Source organism: Epargyreus clarus, unplaced genomic scaffold, assembly GCF_041222505.1.
Source record: "Epargyreus clarus isolate Ecla_fem2 unplaced genomic scaffold, WU_Ecla_fem_2.2 ptg000017l, whole genome shotgun sequence".
NCBI classification, from domain to species: domain Eukaryota; kingdom Metazoa; phylum Arthropoda; class Insecta; order Lepidoptera; family Hesperiidae; genus Epargyreus; species Epargyreus clarus.
This window is the reverse complement of record NW_027332225.1, coordinates 2,276,475-2,298,252: the sequence shown is the minus strand read 5'-3', so window position 1 is coordinate 2,298,252 and position 21,778 is coordinate 2,276,475. Positions and strand designations below refer to the sequence as shown.

The 21,778-nt window shown below is 35.4% G+C and overlaps 2 protein-coding genes across 3 annotated transcripts in view; one reads left to right on the top strand and one right to left on the bottom strand.

Annotated features, from left to right (window-relative positions):
• LOC140749211 (uncharacterized) overlaps positions 1-21,778 on the top strand; it is a 433,472-nt gene that overhangs the window by 241,640 nt on the left and 170,054 nt on the right. The window lies entirely within an intron of this gene.
• The window catches only part of LOC140749111 (zwei Ig domain protein zig-8), a 153,161-nt gene that overhangs the window by 3,988 nt on the left and 127,395 nt on the right, over positions 1-21,778 (bottom strand). For both annotated transcript variants that reach the window (XM_073082133.1, XM_073082134.1), the window contains exons 2-6: positions 18,152-18,250; positions 17,170-17,534; positions 11,526-11,745; positions 9,151-9,325; positions 3,969-4,105 (exon numbers count right to left, since the gene is read on the bottom strand). In XM_073082133.1, the coding sequence (XP_072938234.1) occupies positions 3,969-4,105; positions 9,151-9,325; positions 11,526-11,745; positions 17,170-17,534; positions 18,152-18,209 (955 nt within the window). In that variant the 5' untranslated portion in view covers positions 18,210-18,250. The remainder of the gene's footprint in view (positions 1-3,968; positions 4,106-9,150; positions 9,326-11,525; positions 11,746-17,169; positions 17,535-18,151; positions 18,251-21,778) is intronic.

Here is a 21,778-nt window from a genome sequence, read left to right as displayed (position 1 = left end):
TATTTAAACATCAAGGAACTTTTTTTGTATATTGTAGCTTTCCAAGAAGATGATAGAGAAAATTTAACGTGATTAAAAAATCAAAGTTTTCCCGGTTTTGAATATCAGACCCTCAGAATGGTAGTTTGAATCCTAATTAAAATATTAATTAACTACTTATAAATAAAATAAACCGCACTAATAAATTATTACTGCACAAAGGTATTAACTACGTACAGTATGAGAGGGTCTAAAATAATCATCATCGTAGTCATAAATAAATATTTAGGTATTATTTCTAAAATCAACCTACGGGGGTTAATAAGCTTAAATGTCTAAGATTAGTATAATAGGGCATTTAAAATAATAACTTAAATCCCCACGAGGGTTCATCAGAAAATCCAAATGAACTTCACAAAAACTTGGCAACGTCCTAATGACGTCATTTGTGACAAGGCGCTGCCAAGTTTTTTAGCAGATCGCTAGGCTATTTGTATGGGGACATTTTGGTTTACAAATGAATGAATAATTCGACTCTTTGTTACATTTATCATTGACTTCATAAAATTTGGGCTTTTTGTTGTTTGTTGTTAGGTTAAGTATTTTAGTTAATTAATTTATAAAGTACTAGCTGACCCGGCAAACGTTGTGTTGCCATATAAATAAAAAAAAAATTAGGGTTGTACTACCCCTAACATTTAGGGGGATGAAAAATAGATGTTGGCCGATTCTCATAGATACCGGATAAGCACAAAAAATTTCATCAAAATCGGTCAAGCCGTTTCGGAGGAGTATGGCAACGAAAACTGTGACACGAGAATTTTATATATTAAATTAATAACAACATGGGTTTTATTTTCTGTGTAACTTACATTTCTTTAATATAATAATTAAGTATATACATACATACATTTTAACCATAAAAAACATTACCCTCCGCAGTCGGGCAAAAATAGAGGTTCAAAAGCGGTTGTATTTTTTTAAACTTCAATAGTCACTGAAAAATCTCGACGGTGCATTTCGTAATTACAATTATTTTTTATTGCATTTAGTTGGCAGTGACAACATTGATCATAAGGTGTTCTTAATCGTTTGCAACATTAATTTCATTTCCAATTTTATGAATAAAGTAATTAATTTTACTAATCTCTAAAAGCTACACATATACGTATTTTTTTTTTTTTCATTCAATCAGACAATACGTATTATTTTTTTCATTTAGTAGTCATATACTAAAAGTAGGTATAAATTTCAAAAATGCTTTATACTTAATTAAATATACTCTTTGAAATTTGAGTGAAATAAAGTCAAAATTTCGATACCCCACACAAAATACTTATATGCGTAAAATATTTCGCTTGAAACGAGCCGAAATTCATATTTGCATTTTTCGCAATACTGCGGTTTCGCGGCGTTTGCCCAGGACGTAAATCGTAATAAACGTTAAAGTAACGAGTTAAGCGGCTGAAAGTTAAATATAATTCAATAAATGAATTACCCTTTTCAATACTTTTTAATTTACGTTTCTGAATTGTAAACTGTTACACTTGTATGTGACTGTTTTGTATTTTTTGACGTGAATTTTAAAGTACTGCCACTACTATTAACACAATGAGAATATATGCTCTTTGAAGAAAACAATGATGTGATTGAAAATGGGTCTTTTCACCGTGGGGACTGTGATTCACCAAAAAGTAATCAAGAGCCATCTAATTCTGAGAAAAAACCCATGCCCAGCAGTGGGATAATAATGAGTTTAAGACAATTATGTACATCTTATTACAATTTCATTACGATATGTTTAGCTGCAGGTACATCGTAATTGAAATATTTTTATTCGAAGTCCTTAAATGTTTATATCTTATAACCGCTTTGCATCGTACTAGTATCAGTTAGGAATATGAAGAGTAATGCTTGCCATACTGCACCGTAGTGTGGTGCACCGGACAGGTTTACCTGTTGTACTGACCACCTTACCATGAGTTCTCAAAACATCCGACAATTTTACGTTACGTTTACTCAATCCATTATTCTGTTCCGTTTGCTTCAGTAAACTGAGTAAACGTAACAATAAGTAAGTGCTCAAGTCTTTTTGTCTGCCTCACATGTTCGCAAAAAAGAGAGACAACATAAAGCGCCATTTTTTCAATTTAGACATTTTATGTTACGTTACTGACACTATAGTTCTGATACAATCCGCTGATTGGAATTTGTATGGGCAAATACGTAAACAAATACCAAAACAGTCATATTTGTCAAAACGTAAAAACTCATGGTAAGGGTACAGGTATGCCTGCACAGGTACACCGTACGTGTGTAGGAATAGACCCCAGTTTTTTGAACTTATACCAGAAAACTTACGCAGGTTAACTGTCCGGTATGCTTACATAAGAAACTCCATATAACATACACCATACTAAACATATATGTAATACATGTGTACGCGTCTTTGTTATTAGTATATCGATGTGTGTAAGTTTTAAAATCATATAGATACATACACATACACTTCATTTTTTTTATTCGTACACGTAATTATTCAAGTACTATTAATTAAGCCGTATGAAACTACACACTTGCTTTAAATATATACGAATTCCAAACTGTGGTCCATTCGTTTGGTTTCGGTAATTGTGGTTACCGATGTTGACGTTTCTGGTAGCGGTTCTATTGTTTTTTACATATTTTTGGTATATTTTTTTTGATTTATTTTTAAAACATTACCAATATAATTGGAAATATGGGAATATTTAAAATGTAGGGAATATGGAAAGCAGTTTCGCTAAAGAAAGTTTAAATACTTTAAAAGCCAAGATGGGATTATTTGACTTCACCCACCTTAAAGGTCATAGAGAACTCCCATGGTTATATATATATATATTTATATGTAACCTAACGATAAGGCAGACGAGCCACCTGATGGAAAGAAGTCACCGTCGCCTATGGACATTTGCAACACCAGAGAAGTCGCCAATGCATCGCTAGCTTTGAAGGAGAGCTCTTTTTACCCCTCTTAAAGAGCCCCATGTCATAGTCCTGAGGGAATACCTCAGGAAGAAGTTCATTCCACATTTTGCACGATTATAGATTCCATTTTTCACAAATTTTACAGTATATTCTTTGTTCTATCTTTATACAGTGATCACGAATATAAATAAAAAATATTTATGACAATTATAGACGTTGATATTATAAAGTTAAATTTTCAATAAAATTAAATAAGAAACGCTTCAAATATTATTCGTTCTTATTTTTCTTCTTTGTGCGTCTATTATTAACAAATTAGTATTATTTTCACAACTCAATTAAGAAACTAATAACAAAACGTAAAATAAATACGCAATTCTAGTCTATTTTATTACTTTACTCATTAACTACAAAATAGTGTATATAATTGAATTGGTGTTCTTATTACGGATCTTTTCTTTGTAAAATATATTACTGATATTTAATTGCTACGAAAAAACATCATTTACCGTCTCCAACTGTACCTACTATTTTAATTAGAATGTCCATATTTATTTATTTATTTATTGTAACACTAACAGAAAGTTAAGCTACAAAAGGGCAAACATAATGCCTGATATATCATTTTATTTATTTTAGAAATTTCTAAGAAACAATTCCTTAGGTTATGTTTATTTTGTTACAGTAGTTTCAATCATAGAGGCGTTCCAATTTAGTCTTCAGGGGAAGCAATAAATAGGTTTACCCATTTAATGAGTACTTTGATAAGAAATCGCAGGCATTCGCGTCGCGCGGTCATGACGTCACACACTCCACATACCATTAAGCACGTGCACGGAGACGGTGTGGGGTCGCGCGCCCCGCACCGCGCACGTGTAGTTGCCCGCGTCGCGCGGTCATGACGTCACACACTCCACATACCATTAAGCACGTGCACGGAGACGGTGTGGGGTCGCGTGCCCCGCACCGCGCTCGTGTAGTTGCCCGCGTCGCGCGGTCATGACGTCACACACTCCACATACCATTGAGCACGTGCACGGAGACGGTGTGGGGTCGCGCGCCTCGCACCGCGCACGTGTAGTTGCCCGCGTCGCTGCTGTTCACGCGCGCCAGCCGCAGCAGACTGTCCGCGCCGCCAGGAACTTGTTCCGTTTTTACGCTGGGGACAATTCAAAATAACTTTTTTAATCTTAGGAAATTATGATCTAAGGATAAATAGTTAAATTTTAAAATAAATTTAAATATTTTGACATGTTAATACGCTTATAATTTTAGAAGAGTTTATATTACACAATGTTATTTTGCTATTGACAGGAAAGAGTTTATTATTCTCAAGTATGATGTACTACCAATACTACACATTGACGACTAAAGATGTCCTCCAAAGCACATAAGCGCGTATGAGAGTTAGCCACTAGCCGATCCACCCAAGACTGGATCTCACTTGACGTAATTTGTAAATCTACTAATTTTACAGATCAGTTAAAATACAAGTCAATAAAAAAAAATACTCCTGCTCTTTCTGATAATAAAGACGGTTTGTCTTATTTCCTGTAATATATAAAAATAAAAATGTTATTTTTGCTCTTTCGAACAAGATGATTTGTCGTATTTCCAAACAATAGTCAACGGAAAATGGTAGAATCCTTTTAATGTCTGGTTCCTGATAAAGTCAAGTATTGGACATTAGAATAGAGTACCATAAGAAGGGCTTTGTTATGCTCGATATAAGAATCTTGAAGGCACAATGGTTTTATTCCCTGAAGATCTGAAGAGCGGTCACTATTGAAGCTTCCTCAAGAGGTCAATTAGTATAATGTTCGTATGTCTATGAATATTTTTAGATCTACATATTTATTCATGGGTAGATTCCTATCGAAATTGCTATCTTGAATCAAATGTTTATTGAAAATAGATTAAAATTTTTGAAAATGTAAGAAAATAGTTAAATGATGAGGGACGTAATAAAAATTTCATCGTCATTTTGATTACTAGGAGGAAATAAGTATTTAAGTAATATTATATAACCTTATTAACCGTTGTGTTGCCATGTAAATAAAAAAAATGTTAAGGGTGAACAACCCTTATCACTTAGGGGTATGAAAAATAGAAAGTAGCCGATTGTCAGACCTACTGAATATGCATATAAAATTTGGCGAAAATCGGTAAAGCCGTTTCGGAGGAGTACAGTAACTAACATTGTGACACGAGAATTTTATATATAAGATATAACTTTTGGAGAAATTGAGATTTAAAAAAAACTTTTTCTTAACGTAATAAAATATATAGAAGTATTTAGGTATTAACGAAATTAATTATATGAACAAAACACAATATTCACTAATTCATCGTAGAAAGCCCGACAACTATACTGCGAGCAATATAGACGTAGAAATGTCTCACAAGACATCGTTCAGGATTACATCGTACTAAGCTGACAATAAAATATGTAGGACACATTAGCCTTGAACATCTCATGTGGCTACACATGCTAAAATATTCAGAGCATACGCATACAGTCGGATAAAACTTCATCCTAGCATTTGTTAGGCTTGAAGTTGATTTATCATTCGTTCATCTACGTTGAAGGATTATACATGACGTGACAGAGGTACAATATTGTAGGAACGCTTACGTTTAATTTTACTTAATCTTATTGTATTAAAAGTTTATAGACCCTAAAAGACTTTTTCAATTTGGAATAACATTCAGAGATTAGGGCGTCCAAACATTCTGTTTTATAGTACCTACAAAATTTGTCACTTAATGAAAGTACCCGCGTGTCGATAAGTATACTTTGACGTTTTAAAGGTTCCGAAATTCCAGCCAGCCAGACATCTAACTTAGATTTATTTTAATATGAGTGTTTGTCTATTTATATGTATTAGCTCCATGGCATTTAGGATAGAGTTCAAGGGTGGTACTGAAGTGTAAAAAACGGCAATATTATTTTTATACGATCACGGAGAAAAGGTCAGTTATGAACTATGACATACCATAATTCTATTCTGGTTCAAAGATTTGTCCCTATAAATTATGTTATACCTAATTAGAAATTTCCATATGAAATTTATTAAGTCTCGAATATACTGTGACATAATAATTAGAACAATACACAATAATTTGTCCCAAATGATGCAAAACATTTCTCAGAAGCGTACATAAATAAGACATTCGCTAAACAAATCTGAAGTGACACGTGACACGCGACAAGATAATCCCGTACAAAACGCAAAAGCGCTGACATTACGTTAATCACGTCGCATTGTCGCGCTGTCAGGTCCTCGAACGTGACCTTAATCTGTTCCAGGCGTGGTCTTAGATGTCTGTTGTATCGCTAGCGAGTAACGATAGATTTTCTTAGTAGCCTGCAACTAACAAGCTCGCTATGTTAGAACGTAGAAATAAGGAAAACATTTTTAATCATTGTGTTAATTTTAACATATTTGTTAGTAATATTATGTAAAAAAGCTGATAAAATTATGCTCGTTGATCATCATCATCATCATATTGGTAGACATCCTACCTTTGAGATTTTCTTTTATAAATCTCTCAGGTATGCAGGTTTCCTCGCGATGTTTTCCTTCACCGTTTAGCAAGTGATAATTAATTTCTAATACGCATATAATTTTGAAAAATCGGAGGTGCGTGCCTGGGATTTGAACTTCGGACCCCTCGATCGAGAGGCCGAGTTTCTTAACCACTAGGCTATCACTGCTTTTATGCTCATTATTTAAGTAATATTAAGTATATTTTTTATACTTAAATTGAAGGGTGTGGGCAACGTATTCCATCTTAGTCTCCGTATTTAGCGAGGTAAATTGTCCACTTCGGATAGGACATCAATCTTATCTGGGGTTGATTAGTTGATTAAAGAAGTTCATGGGTTATAGTTGATTATCGGTGATAGTAACTACTTACCATCAGATGACAGTTCATTTTTTTTATAATATAGGAGTAGCAGACGAGCATGCAGTCCACCTGATGGTAAGTGGCTACTGCCGCCCATGGACATCTGTAATCAATCCCAGATATAATTAGATATTCCTACTTGAGGTCGGCCACAGATGCGACGCTACCCCTGAGGATTAAGCTGGAACGCCTCGGAAAAGTCTGTCTCCTTTACCACACCCTTCAAAACGGAACACAGCAGCGCTTAACACTGCTGTTATTAGGCAGAAATAGGTGTGGCGGTGGTGCCGCCGGAGTCGAACCACAAAGGGTTCTATCACCTTCAAAATTCTCATTTGATAGCAAGAGGCTACTAACACCAGTCCAGGTTCTATCATGAATAAACCTAGGTGATTAGATTAACGAGTGGTCTTTGTTATTAATTAACAGTAAGCATTGCCAAATAGAACGCATATCTTCCCTAATGTCAGTAACTAAACATTATATATGCAACGTAAATGGATTCTCTAAGTGCCGTCATAACACATAACGCGTCATGTACATAATTTCAACTCATCACAGATGTATTGGAAGGAATTATGTATCAGTAGACAGCACTACACTGACTATAGGCGTGACGTAGGTTTACAGCGATGTAACAAATAAACTATATTCTGACTATAATATGGTGTCCAGCCACACCTATTTCTGCCTAATAACAGCAGTGTTAAGCGCTGCTGTGTTCCGTTTTGAAGGGTGTGGTAAGGGAGACATACTTTTCCGAGGCGTTCCATCTTAGTCCTCAGGGGTAGCGGCGCATCTGTAGTCGACCTCATGTAGGAATATCTAATCCCATCTGGGATTGATTACAGATGTCCATGGGCGGCCGTAGCCACTTACCATCAGGTGGCATGCTCGTCTGCTACTCCTATATTAAATAAAAAAAAAACCTGCAATATAAGTAGACGGATGGCTCACAGGGTACTACTGTAAACCTTTTTCTTTGCGAGTGAGAAAACTTATGGTATGCGATCACACATACCGCCGTCCTTCCCGGGGTCGCTTACTGGACGGTTCGAGCACCTACTCTTGCCGCCCGCAACCACGGATGTGGCAAAATTAATTATCATTTGCTTAAACGATGAAGGAAAACATCGTAAGGAAATATTTAAAAGAATAAACAAGTATTGAAAGTTATTGAAGTCTACCAATTCGCACTTGGCCGGCGCGGTGGACTATGGCGTAATCCTTCTCATTCCCCGTGCCCAGCAGTGGGACAGAAATGGGTTGACAACACATTGTCCACTAACCATCAGGTATACAAGCGAATACAATGAATCCACAAAGACCCTTCAGAAGATTTATAATATTCTAATCGAGAGCCTAATAGAGAGGAGACACGTACCCAGCAGTGAGACAGTAATGAGTTGACGATGATGATATATCCGTTCCGAAATACCGAAAACTCGCTTTCGCTTCTCTCCAACAATGCGACACGTGTCTTAACATGATGCTACATTGTCATTATTTATTTATAATCTCCCGCATCCCTTATACGTGTAAAAAGCTTTAGCGTGTCATATGAAATTTAGAGCCCCGTATAATGACTATGTTTGGCCTTTGAAAGAATCTCGTGCGTTCCTGACATACTTAAAGCAAATAGGCTTTTAAGGTTACGTGCAATAAAAGCTGAATATGTTTTTTCAAGGTATTTTAGTGTGTTGCAAAAAGCTTCCGTTATTACAAGGTTTTATTCGCTGACATTTTTTGAATATAAGAAGTGCTTTAGAGTTATCATCAATAAGCTAATACCTTCACACTACTGGGCAACGGTTTCTACTAAAAGTGACTGTTTAACAATGAAAATTCGAAGATGGTAGAGTCCTCTGTTGTTTCACTTCGGAGGTACCAACGCCACACCTATTTATACCTTCTAAAAACAGTGTTGAGCTCTGGATTCTGGTTTTAAAATGTATATTTATCCAGGCCGTTCAAAATTAATCCTCAGGGACTGTACTCAGGGGCAGTAACGTATCTACGTTTGACAGGCAGGACTGTTTTTCGGGGTTTATTACACATGTCCATAGATGGCAGTGACTACTTATATTAGGAGGAGTGCTATATGCACGTTTAATATTTACATGATGTAAAAAAATTATTTTACGGTCTACGCAAATTGCACGAGTTTGTCTATAGCCTTATTTCTTTTAAATCTACGAGTAAGAAAAATCAAAGAGTAGTTCTAATGAACCGATGTTACTGCTACGAACTGTTAGGCCTATATAATCAAAAAGTAGTCGTTCACCAACATACCTGATCCCACCTCTGGTAGTATCAGCGTTGAGAGCTCTGCCCTCATGGAGCCAGGTCAGCACTGCTGGGGTCTCCACGTGCCGGGCTCTGCACACGAGAGCCAGAGTTGACTCCGCCTCGTAATACTTCTCGAGAAGAGGCGCGCCCGCTTCGTCTACGACCCAGACTTGTGGTGCTGTTGAGAGAAAAAATAGTGATGGGTAATCAAGGATAGAGAGATAACCTATACTATTTCCATTTCTTTACTTTCTCGATGACAGGTCGACGTCCATGTAATTTTGTGTTGCTTGCATTAAAATGTTACACAGATTATACTGTTCTTCATCGACAGGTAGTGATGTGCTACACATAATGATTACTGTAGGAGCTATAACGATAAACGTAATACGATAACAGACCCTGCAACATGCGGTAGCATTTCAACGCAGATCATGCAACATGCGGTATACGACTTATATAAGCAGTCGGTTTTCGTTTTCAAAAACATTATACCTTGCTTGTAATATAATATTTCCTTTATGAGATTTTAATATAAACTTTAGTAATTTTGATATAAAATCTCATACCGACATAATCTAAAGTTAATTCATATGCCAACTTCACGGTCATGTACCGACATGTAAAGACACTCTAGAATAAATTAAATCTCGGAAAGTTTAATAACGTTATATAATGAAGTATGTAAAATAAAATTAAGATGTCTATCTGTACTTTTCAAGGTATATAAACTTAGTTTTAAGGGTAATATTTAAAGGGATTCGCTTGCACATATTCTGATGGTAAGTGGTCGTCGTGTCTATTTGGTCGTCGTGTATTTTTCTAGTATGCAGGTTTTTTCACGATGTTTTCCTTTACTGTTTAAGCAAGTGATAATTAATTTGTAAAAACAACCAATGACTACTATAACAGATAGAATGTGGTAGAACCCTCTTTGTAGATTCCGGAGGCACCACTGCCACATGAATTTCTGCCTATTTCTCTGGTAATTGCTTAAATATTAAAACCCAAACCGCGAAAAAAATAATATCTTAAAACTTTGAACGACATCTGTAAAGATTTCGTATGAAAAGACTTTAATCGCAATTTTCTTTCTGTATACATTTTCCAATTATATATTCGCCCCCTTATACCATGAATTAAGTTTGCTACATAATATAAGGAAGTTGTGTGAAAAAATATTTTTACTGAAATAGGATAAAATGTAGTAATTTAATATAAATGTAGGACATTATATAATGAACGAGCTTTTGCCCGCGGCTTCGCTCGCGTTACGAAGTAATATTATTAACTAAGAAGATTTATACAAACGTTCATTCCCTATTTTGTCCCCTTGGGGGTAGAATTGATCAAAATCCTTTCTTAGCGGATGCCTACGTCATAACATCTATCTGCATGCCAAATTTCAGTTTTATCCGTCCAGTGGTTTGGGCTGTGCGTTGATAGATCACTATGTCAGTCAGTCACCTTTGAGTTATATATATTTAGATTTTCGCGAGTTCAAATTATTTTCTATCAAACACCAATTTTGGATTTAAAATTATAGATGTGTGAATATTTCTCTTTCACAGATAGACAAATAAACAAACATTTAAACCCAGAAACTGAATAATATGTCTGTTCCGCTGGGGATCAAACCCGGGACCCTCTGCGTAGGTACTAGACCACATTAATCAATCAGCTACACGACCCCAATCAATCATATCCTAACACGTAGCCGTCACTAAATAGCAATAGCATACAGCTTTATTTTTTCGATATCTGCTATTGACGTTTACTAATGACTTTTCGATGTAACATTCACTCATTTTCAATACGGACCGCGTACCAGGAAAACATCGAGGAAAACCTGCGTACACGTGTGTGAGTTAATGTTGCGTAAGCAACCATTATAGCGTGTAATATAAGATGAAAGTGGTGGGACCCTGTTGTTCGACTTAGAATACCCCCACCACATACTTTTCTGACTAAAAAGCGCTTCTGTGTTCCGGTTCACAGGGTGTTGTAAGAGAAACCTGTTTATCTGAGGTCATCAATCGTCATCTTAAACGCATTTGTGGAATGAACTTCCTGCTGAGGTATTCTCCTGACTATGATATGGGGCTCTTCAAGAAGGGTGTAAAATGAACTCTCCTTCATAGCCGGCGATGCATTGGCGACTCCTTTGGTGTTGCAAATGTCCATAGGTGACGGTGATTGCCCTCCACCAGGTAGTCCGTCTGCCTTATCGTTGGTTTAAATATAAAAAAAAAATGTAGTCGACTTCAGGTATGAAGTTATCTTATCTGGGTTAAATGACAGATGGCTGCAAACACTTAACATTAGGTCCACTGCATATACATTTGCTATTTTTATAGTACAAAGAAACTTATACTCACTGTTAACATGCAAATAAGTCCGGCTGACTCTCGGGGGATGGGTGCTGATCTGACACTCGTAGACGCCCTCATCATCAGGCTTGACTTCCCTCACCAGCAGCTTCCAGTTCCCAGGGTACCTCCTCGCCACGGTAATTCGGTTGTCCGCTGCGTACGTCACTGCACCCACTGTGAGGAGTTCCGGGATCTCATCCCTGCCTCGTCGACGGACCCAGGATACCTGGAAGACCCAGGGTATTAGAAGAAATAAACTTTATTATAAGCCAAAAATCAGGCTAGTTATAACTGAGATATAAGTCTGAAAATGATATGGTATAACTCTCAGACTCATTTAGACTAATCCAGTAACCTGAAATATTTAAATTGGTCAAGCCTTTTGGGCTATGCGGATTGTCTAAGAATGGGTCATACGAGAAAATATATATTTTCTACTATATAGTAATACATACATTCGAAAATCATTACCCGTTGCAGTCGACTACAAAAATTTCAATCGTTTTATTTTCAAGTTCCAAACGTCTACTTCGTACATTCATTGAAAAAGTGTTCCATCCGTCCGAAAGTAAATTTGACAGAACTTGTGCAACACAATTACCGAGCTTAAGTAATAGAGGTTTAACTATTATGATTAATATCGTTCATACTTCATGATAGCTGTCCGAAACAAACGTATGTAAGTAATTCGAAATCCGAATGAATATGTGATAGTGTTAGTGGATTCGTGTGTACCTTCTGATTTGAAAGGTGTGAAAATTACATTAGGTAATTTAGTAAACTCATCAATGCCTTTTTGTTTGTCAAGTAACAACTATAACTCATTATAACGAAAACCATATCAAAATTGGGTTTATGAGAAACATCGCGGACATACTAACATATTTCCACAGTGATCGATTACAAAACCTCCTTTTTTGAAGTCGTTTGAAAATCATTTATAACCCAGACATAAGATAGTACCTAAATCTTAACTAATATTAAACAAAACCAAAAGTCATAGAGTATCTGAATCAAACAAATTGAAGTAAATTTTGTCGATACATTTCAAATTGGACCAATGTTTTCAAATCACTTACTTTCAAAAGAACTTAAATTCAAATCCGAAGCGCAAAAAGTGCTTCAAAGCGCTGAAATTCAGCGAGACGTCGTGTAGAGTTTCAGCACATCGTAAATCAAGCTATCGACAAGGCATTGAGTGGGAACGTTTATCGCTCAAGTATTTGTGATCGGAAACTTGGGAGACTGAGGTTGGAAACTGACACTTTGGAAGAACGAAGAGATATTAAATTTAAAGCGATGAAACGTAATAAAAAGGTAATAAAGGCCTTAGCTTAAGTATAACGGTTTTTAATTAACCAATTATTTATTACAGAATGTGTTAAAAATTTAGGAGATGTAATGTAATGAAAATAAGTATAAGGAATCAAATATAAAACTTTTTTCCAAATATAGAGGGTTCATAGAATAAGAAGAGTTGTACTTCAAAGAAATTGCAAACAGGAAAATAGACCACAATGAGATAAGTCCATATAGATTGTAATACATTTTGGTGTACAAATCCAACTCTTTAATATGAAACATCCAATAAAGAAACTCTTCCTAATAAAGTACATAAAAGCAGCATGATTGAATATATTCCAAGTCTTTCTCAGTTGCGAAAAGACGTGGAGTATATTCCCAGGAGCATAAAATGTTTGCAACATTTACAAATCAAGGTACTTAAATTTAAATGCAAAGTACAGATAAAAAGTCGCATTCGTAGCTTCCTGAAATCTAGTGAAACGTGTAGAATTTCAGTAGATCGTAAATCAACGTGAACAAGGCGTTGAGTGGGACTTTATCGCGTTTCTCATCGGAACTATTGAGCAAGACTATTGGCGCAAGAAGCGATCTATTGTTTGTAATTTGAAAACTTTAATTTAAATTGAAGCAGCTTTTACCTACTCGGTTAAATATTCTCTTATATTACTAAAACGTTAAATATTTTCGACTTATTATTTGCTGACTAATAGAACTTCAGGAAAGGCGATAGAACCCTTTGTAACATCAGTGTTAGGATATCAATGTTAAATGCTGTTGTGTTGTATATACTTATCAAAGACGTTTCAACTTAGTCCTCAGGGGTATTAGCCTTCTGGAACCAATTTGGGGTAGAAATCTCATCTTATCTGCGGTTCATTACAGATATCCATGGACGATAGTAGCGACTTAAAATGAATATACCGTGCTACGTACCCTATATGTTATTCTACATCCACCCATGCATGAAGAAGACAAGAGATGGGACTCCGAGAACGTAAATTTAGTGATTGTGACTACCAATAACTATATTACTGCTTTGCTTTTGTACCTTTTTGAACAATTTCGTAGCAATTTCTGTCAATTTGAAATTAGATTTTCATCTTGTGAAATTTATAATCAATTTGTAATAATTTTGCTTAGGTACTAAATTCAATTCAATTCGACACTAGAATATTAAATACTGTTCAATTATTACTATTTAGTAATATTCTTGAATATTGTACTCTGAAATAGCAAGTAATTTCGAATCGTATCGATAAAATAGATTGAGAATTTCCACACGAATTAATTATGGATATTGGAAACTAGACTGGCCATTATTAACACGCTTTTATTAGCTTGGGTTGTATGTATGTATGTATGTATGTACGTAACAGAGTAACGGAATCTTTGAACCCGATTTCTATCCATTTTGTACCATTGTACTTATCAATATCCGCAGTGCTTTTGGAAAACTTATAAATGGAGCCCTCCACGCTTATATCACAATTATACGCTTATATTACTATTTACTGTTCCTTAATTGATTCCTAGATTGAAAATTATTTTCTACTTTTTAGTTGATTTTATTATAAAAGCGTGTTTTTTAGTTTTTTCAACTATATTTATTTAACGCCGCGAGCCTTGATTCTTCTGAGTTAAAAGAGTTGTTATTTCTTTTATTAGCGAAAGGTTTGTGAAGGTTTAGGCCAAAGACCACAGATCGTTGGCTAGACGTGGATCGCTGTATTTCACAAACCCGTGCCCAACAGTAAGACAGTAATAGTTTGCTCATGGTGATTGACTTTTACATAATTCTCAGGAATTATAATTCCTCATGGTATCTTTATCGTTAGAACAAATAATTTCTAATAGGCACGTAACTCAAAAATCAGAGGTTTATTATTGGTAGTTGAGACCTGGGTCACAAGCGTGAGAGATATTTTTTTAAAATATAGGAGTAGCAGACAAGCATGCAGTCCACCCGATGGTAAATGGCTACTGCCGCCTATGGTATCTGTAGTCATCCACAGATAGGATTATATTCCTATCTGAGGTCGGCCAGAGCTACACCGCTACTTCTGAGAACTAAGCTGAAATACTTCGGAAAAGTATGCTAATCTTAAACTACTAGGTTGTCTGTAATGCGGTAGAAGTAGATGTTCAATTTCATTTATTTCTGCTATGCGCAATTTATCCAGAAGTGGAATAAACCCGGCTTGGAATAACTTAGCCAAATCAAAATGACTCACGGATCCGAGGTCGATGTACCGTAAACATCTTGTATTATCTTGAAACAAAATAAATATGAATGCGAAATCTTTTCTACTTAATGGCCTTAATAATTTGCTAGCCTAATGTATTTTTTTTGTATATTTTTGAGTACGAATTAATTTACGTACTTTGTGTTTGCATGTAAATATAAGTTTTACGGTTACTAGGTATATATAAGTTAAGTTTTACGGAAACTAGGTATACCATAATATAATATATCATTTCTTATTTAGCTCTCATAATTTTTCAAGTCTTTTTTAGTCTTTGTCTACATTATAAGCACTTCTATGCGTAATATTAGCCGAACATATATACATTTTGCCCGTCTTGTCTGTCAGTCAATAACTACTAGATTTCTATTAATTAATAAATCAACTCATTATCCAATCACTGTGCAGAAGTTCATTTTAAAATAAGAAGATAACTAACTAAATTTTTATACGTGATTATAGAATACTATTGTTATTCTTCGAATGTGTCAGTAGGACTACCATGAGTTAACAAAAGTATTACTCGCTAGCGACTGCGTAAAATAAATGTATGAAAAATTGTACAGCGCCTCTGGTGGTTACTCGTAGAACTAAAATCCGTAGTGGCGTAACTCGATATGTATAAAACCTATAGAAATCAAATCGCTAGCGAATGTCATTATTGCCATACAAATTCGGTCCCATGAGTCATTAATTTGACAGACGTTGTCAAGAAATACCGTAACGATAGTAGTTATGTTATTCACTAGCAAAATGACAATAGTTTTCTATTTACAATTTCTATAGTGGCGTTTCTATGCCAACTCATGGTAGTGCTACAGGTCTTTTTACAATTTACTACTAACGTGTCTTATTGCGTCATATTTCACAAGAAAACAGAAGCTAATATTTCGAATCTTAACAATTTATTTAATACAAATCCAACGTTGATCGCGTTTTAACAAAAACATCTCGGATCCCAAACAGAATGAACATAAATTGCGGAATCCTTTGTAATTGGCCCCAAGAGTTTCGTGTTAGCCGATTTTAACAATTCCGGTAATTACTTCAAAGGATCTAAAACAATGGCCGTTTAAAAACTTTAAAAAGTTGCTAACATTTCTGTTATCTTTATTGTGGTTATCATCGGAATCATTTTATTACAAAGGCCTGTTACCTTCGACTTGGTTTTTGGTATTTTGATAATGTAATTGCGGTTTTCTGTTCAGAAGCAAGCCCTTTGTATATGTTTCTTATTTTTTACTCTGGTTTTCTTCATTTTCTGATCGTTAATATTTTTCGTGTATTTTTTACATATTAAAGGCAATATATTTTCTATGGCACTTGATAATGGTTTGCTTGTTTCGATTTTTTATGATTTTTAGGAGATAAGGTCACAAAATGCTATGATTACGTCTATTGTAAATTTTATTGAACTTGATTTGTTACTAATTAATAATATTTTGTAACTATATACCTACCTATAATATAATTTTATTATGAGATAAATATTGCAAGGTATATATTTTTGTTATTACCGAGAATAAACCAATTAAGTATACGTTGGAGTTACTCCATTTAATTTTATTAGCAAAAGATTAAGAACTTTCTCAATTTCCTTAATTACTAAACTCCAACCGCGACAAGTACAAGAAGTTAAGTATTTAATTTCGCTTTTACCGCTATTTCTAGATTTGCCCTAACACTAGAAATAGCCTTGTTCATTTCCGTCTTGATCAGAATTCTTTAAAATTTAATTAGAACTTTTTAATATCAGCAGCATTTTTAATATACTATATTTTAATCAACTTACATTAAAAAGCGCTGACTGTTATGAGAAAAATTACCTGCACCATACCATCATTTTATTTCACTTGCATTTTGCTACGCATTTTGAGATACCGCATTCAATGTTTCTCGGTTCTCGAAATATTTCTGAATAGTCCATTGAAATGAAGCAGGCTTAAAGTTTAAACGTAAACGAAGAAAAAATATTTATGCAGATTAAGAAAAGTTTTAATCTTCAAACAAAGCGATTTAAAGCAAAACGAAGTCAATCCTTCATAATACTGGCCGTTCCCGATGCGAATAAGAAAATAAACTACAAAATACTATTTTCTTACCGTCTTATCTTGAAGGAGACTTATCCTACAATTGAGATGAGCGTCTTCTCCGAGCTGCACGGTTATTTTAGTGATATTCCCATCTGGAGTATCTTCAAACGTTGGTCCATACTTTCGATCGTGGTCGAAGTAGGTATTCTTGACTGATACCACATGAGGCACCATTTCCTGCCTAACATTTGGTGGTATTGTGAGCGTCCCAGCGGAAGGTTCTTGCGAAGGTTGTGGCACTTTAAAGGCCTTCGTACTGTCGATTGTGGAGTTTCCAAGCCGTAACATGACAGGCGCTGGAACGATGCCAGTGCTGAGAGCGTAGAATGGCGTCACAGTCTGGTCTTCCTGCGTTGTCGATGAGGATGGGTTTTCTGCGGACAAAAGAACGAATTAATAAATGATTTGATGATGTATGATTATTTATAATTATCATATTACCGGCATACTTTAAATATTGATAATTTAATTACTGAGCTGCCGAATTTGTTAATTTTAACAATTTTTATGTCCATCCATCAATTACGTAATAATTGATTGATAATCAATCAGCTAATGAGTAAAAAGCCCACCTGAGTATGCATTAAGTACTACGTATGCATTGCTGTTAAAAAATATTAGCATCTTCAAAAAAATAAAGAGGTCTTATCTTAAGCCGGCGATGGTAGAATCTTCTAGTCTTACAAATGTCTTTGAGCGACGGTGACTATTTACCATGAGGCAGCTCGTCTGAATTATTTTTAACCATTAAAAAATAGCCCCTTCTAATTAGCTTACACATACTTTAATATCTCATATAAGTCTCAGTCTAACCTAGTCTCCACTAGAATGCTCTCGTAACATGAGGTATTCAAAACAAACTCGAAGACCTTAAAGCTAGCTAGGCATTTGCGATCAGGTTCAGCATTTCCATAATTTTAGCTTGATCAATGAGCTGGCCATTTCGCTTGAAGCAAGTTCTACCACTAACGTAAAGGAACGAAACCCTCACCTGTTGTTAACTGGCACACGACTATCTGTGTAAGGAAGAACACTCCCACACTCCACATATCGCCTGAATGAGGCTGCGCCCCGCCTGGGGCTTCATAATCTGAAACAGAGACCTTAATTGGAATAACACTTAACAACGCCGGAGCACCGCAGTTGTTCTAGTTTATTTCTGGCAAAAAAGGCAAAATGGAACGGTGGAATCTTTGTTTCTAACAATGCTTTAGTTAAGTCAAGAATGCTTTCTTGTAAACGTAAGGCGAGGTTATATTAGGTCTTTTGAATTGGTACAGTTCTCAGGTTTCTATTTTAAGATCTTAAATAAGATTGTAACGGGATGGTACCGTGTATTTTTAGCAGGATACTCTGGTTGTTTTCATTGGCGAGCGAATATACGGGAGGCAGTTGTTGACTGTCGTCGCTTATCTCGGTAGCTGATGACCAATTCCGGTCGCTGACAACAGACAGCGGCAATAGGCAACTGTTGACGACGACTGTTGACATGAACTGTCGCTCATATATTACTTTGCTCATGATGTCGCCAACCTTTAGTGAACTGTCCTCAAGATTGTGAGCACCATTGTCAGCTAAAACTATTTTTGTCTAATAGCAGTCTCAAATACCTACTGCTATGTTCTGGTTTGTTAGGGTAGCGATATACGGCGACATACGAGGCGGTTTAACTTGGTTACGGGTAGCAACGCATCTGTGACTCAGTAGGACCACAGTAGGCCTCAATTAGGACTCTAATCCTATTTGGACTTGGATACAGATGTGAATAAGAGACAGAAACTTATCATAAGCCCAGTTCATTTTGAAACACTTTATTATTCATTCAAAAATTCATATCATAGTGTTAGAACCTAATAACTGTTTTCTTGTGATATTTTCATTAATTATAAATTATGACCCAAATGCAATATGTAAATTTACTTTTCTTCTTTCTTTTCTTAAAAAAAAATACTACAAGAAATAAGTGCGTTAAATGAAAGTTGCGAAGTACCGTCTTAGTACATAACCGTTAAAAGTTATTTGCGTCTAAAAAATAGTTCCTATTCATTCAATGTATTCATTAAGTTTGGTGTTAAGAGCCAAATTTTTCGCAAGGAAACCATTAGGTCCAGAATAATTGACAATAGCGAACATTTTTCCAATTAGTGGAACTCATTTTTCTCTTTTTGTATTGTTCTTTATTCTGTTTATAACAATACCTCATTACATTCATATAACGTATTGCAAGGCTTGTATGGAGAATTTTCTAAAGAACTGAGGCTTTATTCTATTTAAATGAAGGTGGTAGAATATTTTGTGGTTTGAAAATGCGAGCCAGTCTATTCCTGTCTTTTAGTTGCGATGTTAAAATTATATCAGAAATATCTGTAATTATTTCAGACAAAAGAGCGTACCAGACACGTACTGTAAGAAACAAAATAAAATTTTCTTTACAATATTATTGACAGACACAGCTTGTCTCTTCACAGGCGTAAATGTAATAAATAGATGTATTAGGGTGGTATTCCACTCGTCAAATATCTTTGTCCAATTACAATGTCTAACATCAATTTCTTTGACAGATGCGCATTTCACACGTCCAATCTTTGTCCAAGATTTCTTTATTAATTTGCGTAGTTGGATTTTTTGGCCTCTTTACGGTTCTTTTTGGCCTGGAAACGAGTTCTTCTAGCTGGAAAAATCTTTGATCAAATATCGATGTTGCTAGTAAGTTGGATGAAGTCATCCAATTTATTTGATCAAATGTACATAAAGATATTTGACGAGTGGAAAGCCAACCTTAGATAGATATAAATATATACATGTATACGTAATTCGTCTGCTATGCCCCATGTGTGGCAATGTGTATCACGCCGACAGGTGGAGATCGATCAATTCCATTGCTGGCAATCGCCAACTATTCCGTCTTGTCGCCAGCGTTCACCTGCGATTGTTGCTGACACGAAATATCGCTCGTGTTTTTTTTATAATATAGGAGTAGCAGATAAGATTAAATATCCCTACCTGAGGTCGGCCACAGATGCGCCGCTACCCCTGAGGACTAATCTGGAACGCCTCGGAAAAGTATGTCCACCTTTCAAACCAGAACACAGCAACGCTTAACACTGCTATTATGAGGCAGAAATAGGTGTGGCGGTGGTGCCGCCGGAGTCAAACCACAAATGGTTCTACCACCATCATGTATTCGCTTATGCGTTACCTTTTTAAGAAGTCTTGACTATTTACCGTCCGGTGTCCAAAACGCTGTACGACACAAAAAGTAACACTATCCCATTAAGCTAGACCCTCTTAAACCTACAATGGTTCCCTTCGTGAATACGGTCGTAAAAATACGAAACTCGCACGTATTACACAGAAACAAAGGGTTCACGTGCCTTATTGTCTGTTTAACAATGGACAAATTACTTCACTATTTATCTACGTGACTTCCTAAGTTCCCGCTATAGAGCCGGCTGATTTATTTTCTACTGCGGCTTTATTAGAAACTGGGGATCTTTGCGATAAATTACGTGTAACCTTGAAAGTCTTGGCGTTACAGTCGAACTGCTTGGCACAAGTCTCCTCTTAGTAATAGGATTTTAGACTATAGTCAGCCATGCTGGCTAAGTGTAGATTGGCGTCAGACACCTATGAGAACTATTTGTTTGTTAAATAACTCAAAAAAAACTAAGAAGCTTTCCTTGAAAAATTTTTGTGCGGTCGGTGGTCGGACAGATTACCGTTTGGAATACAGTGACTTCGCAACTTCTGTGTCAAACAACTTAAAAAGTACATGTTCAGTTAACGGTATACCGCTACCTTTATTACACAAAAAGACAAAAGCATACGAGGTGGTTTCGGTCTGACAGTCACAAAAATACGTAAACTCGCACGAATTACACAGAAACAAAGGCTTCACGTGGCTTATTGTCTGTTTAACAATGGACAAATTACTTCACTATTTATCTACGTGACTTCCTAAGTTCTCGCTATAGAACCGGCTGATTTATTTTCCACTTCGGCTTTATTAGAGACAGGGGTTCTTCACGATAAATCGGGTTCAAACTCGGGTTGAAAGATAAGGCTAAATATTCGATACTTTGAACGATTTTCCTTCGGTAGTATGGAAGTTACATCATCAATTATTGCCTTTAGTGGGAAGCGATAGGCTATTTGTGGATATTGATTATACCCTTTCAATCTGCATTAGACTAGCCACTCTATTTCCTAGCCCCGCTCATATACAATTTATGAGGTTTGCAAAACTATAGATAAAATACCACTGATATCTGTAAGTATTTTATTGTTATTAGTTACATTTGAATATATCTACAGTTAGTTACAATTTGAGTTTAATAATATAAAATATTCTTAAATGTAAATCAAGGAAACCTCATTTACAAATTTTATTATATTCTTTTTCAATTTAAAACATTTTCTAAGTATGTAGAATAATTACGCTAGCCGTGTTTAAGCGACAAATTTCTTTTTTACAAAAAAAGTAATAAGTAAAATTATTGTATCTCTATGTAACTTTAAAATAAAGCTCTAAAATAAAATAAACTATAAAGATGAAAAGCAATTTCATCCGATATGAAAATATAAAATACGTGTTATAAAAATACTTGTTTATATGAGT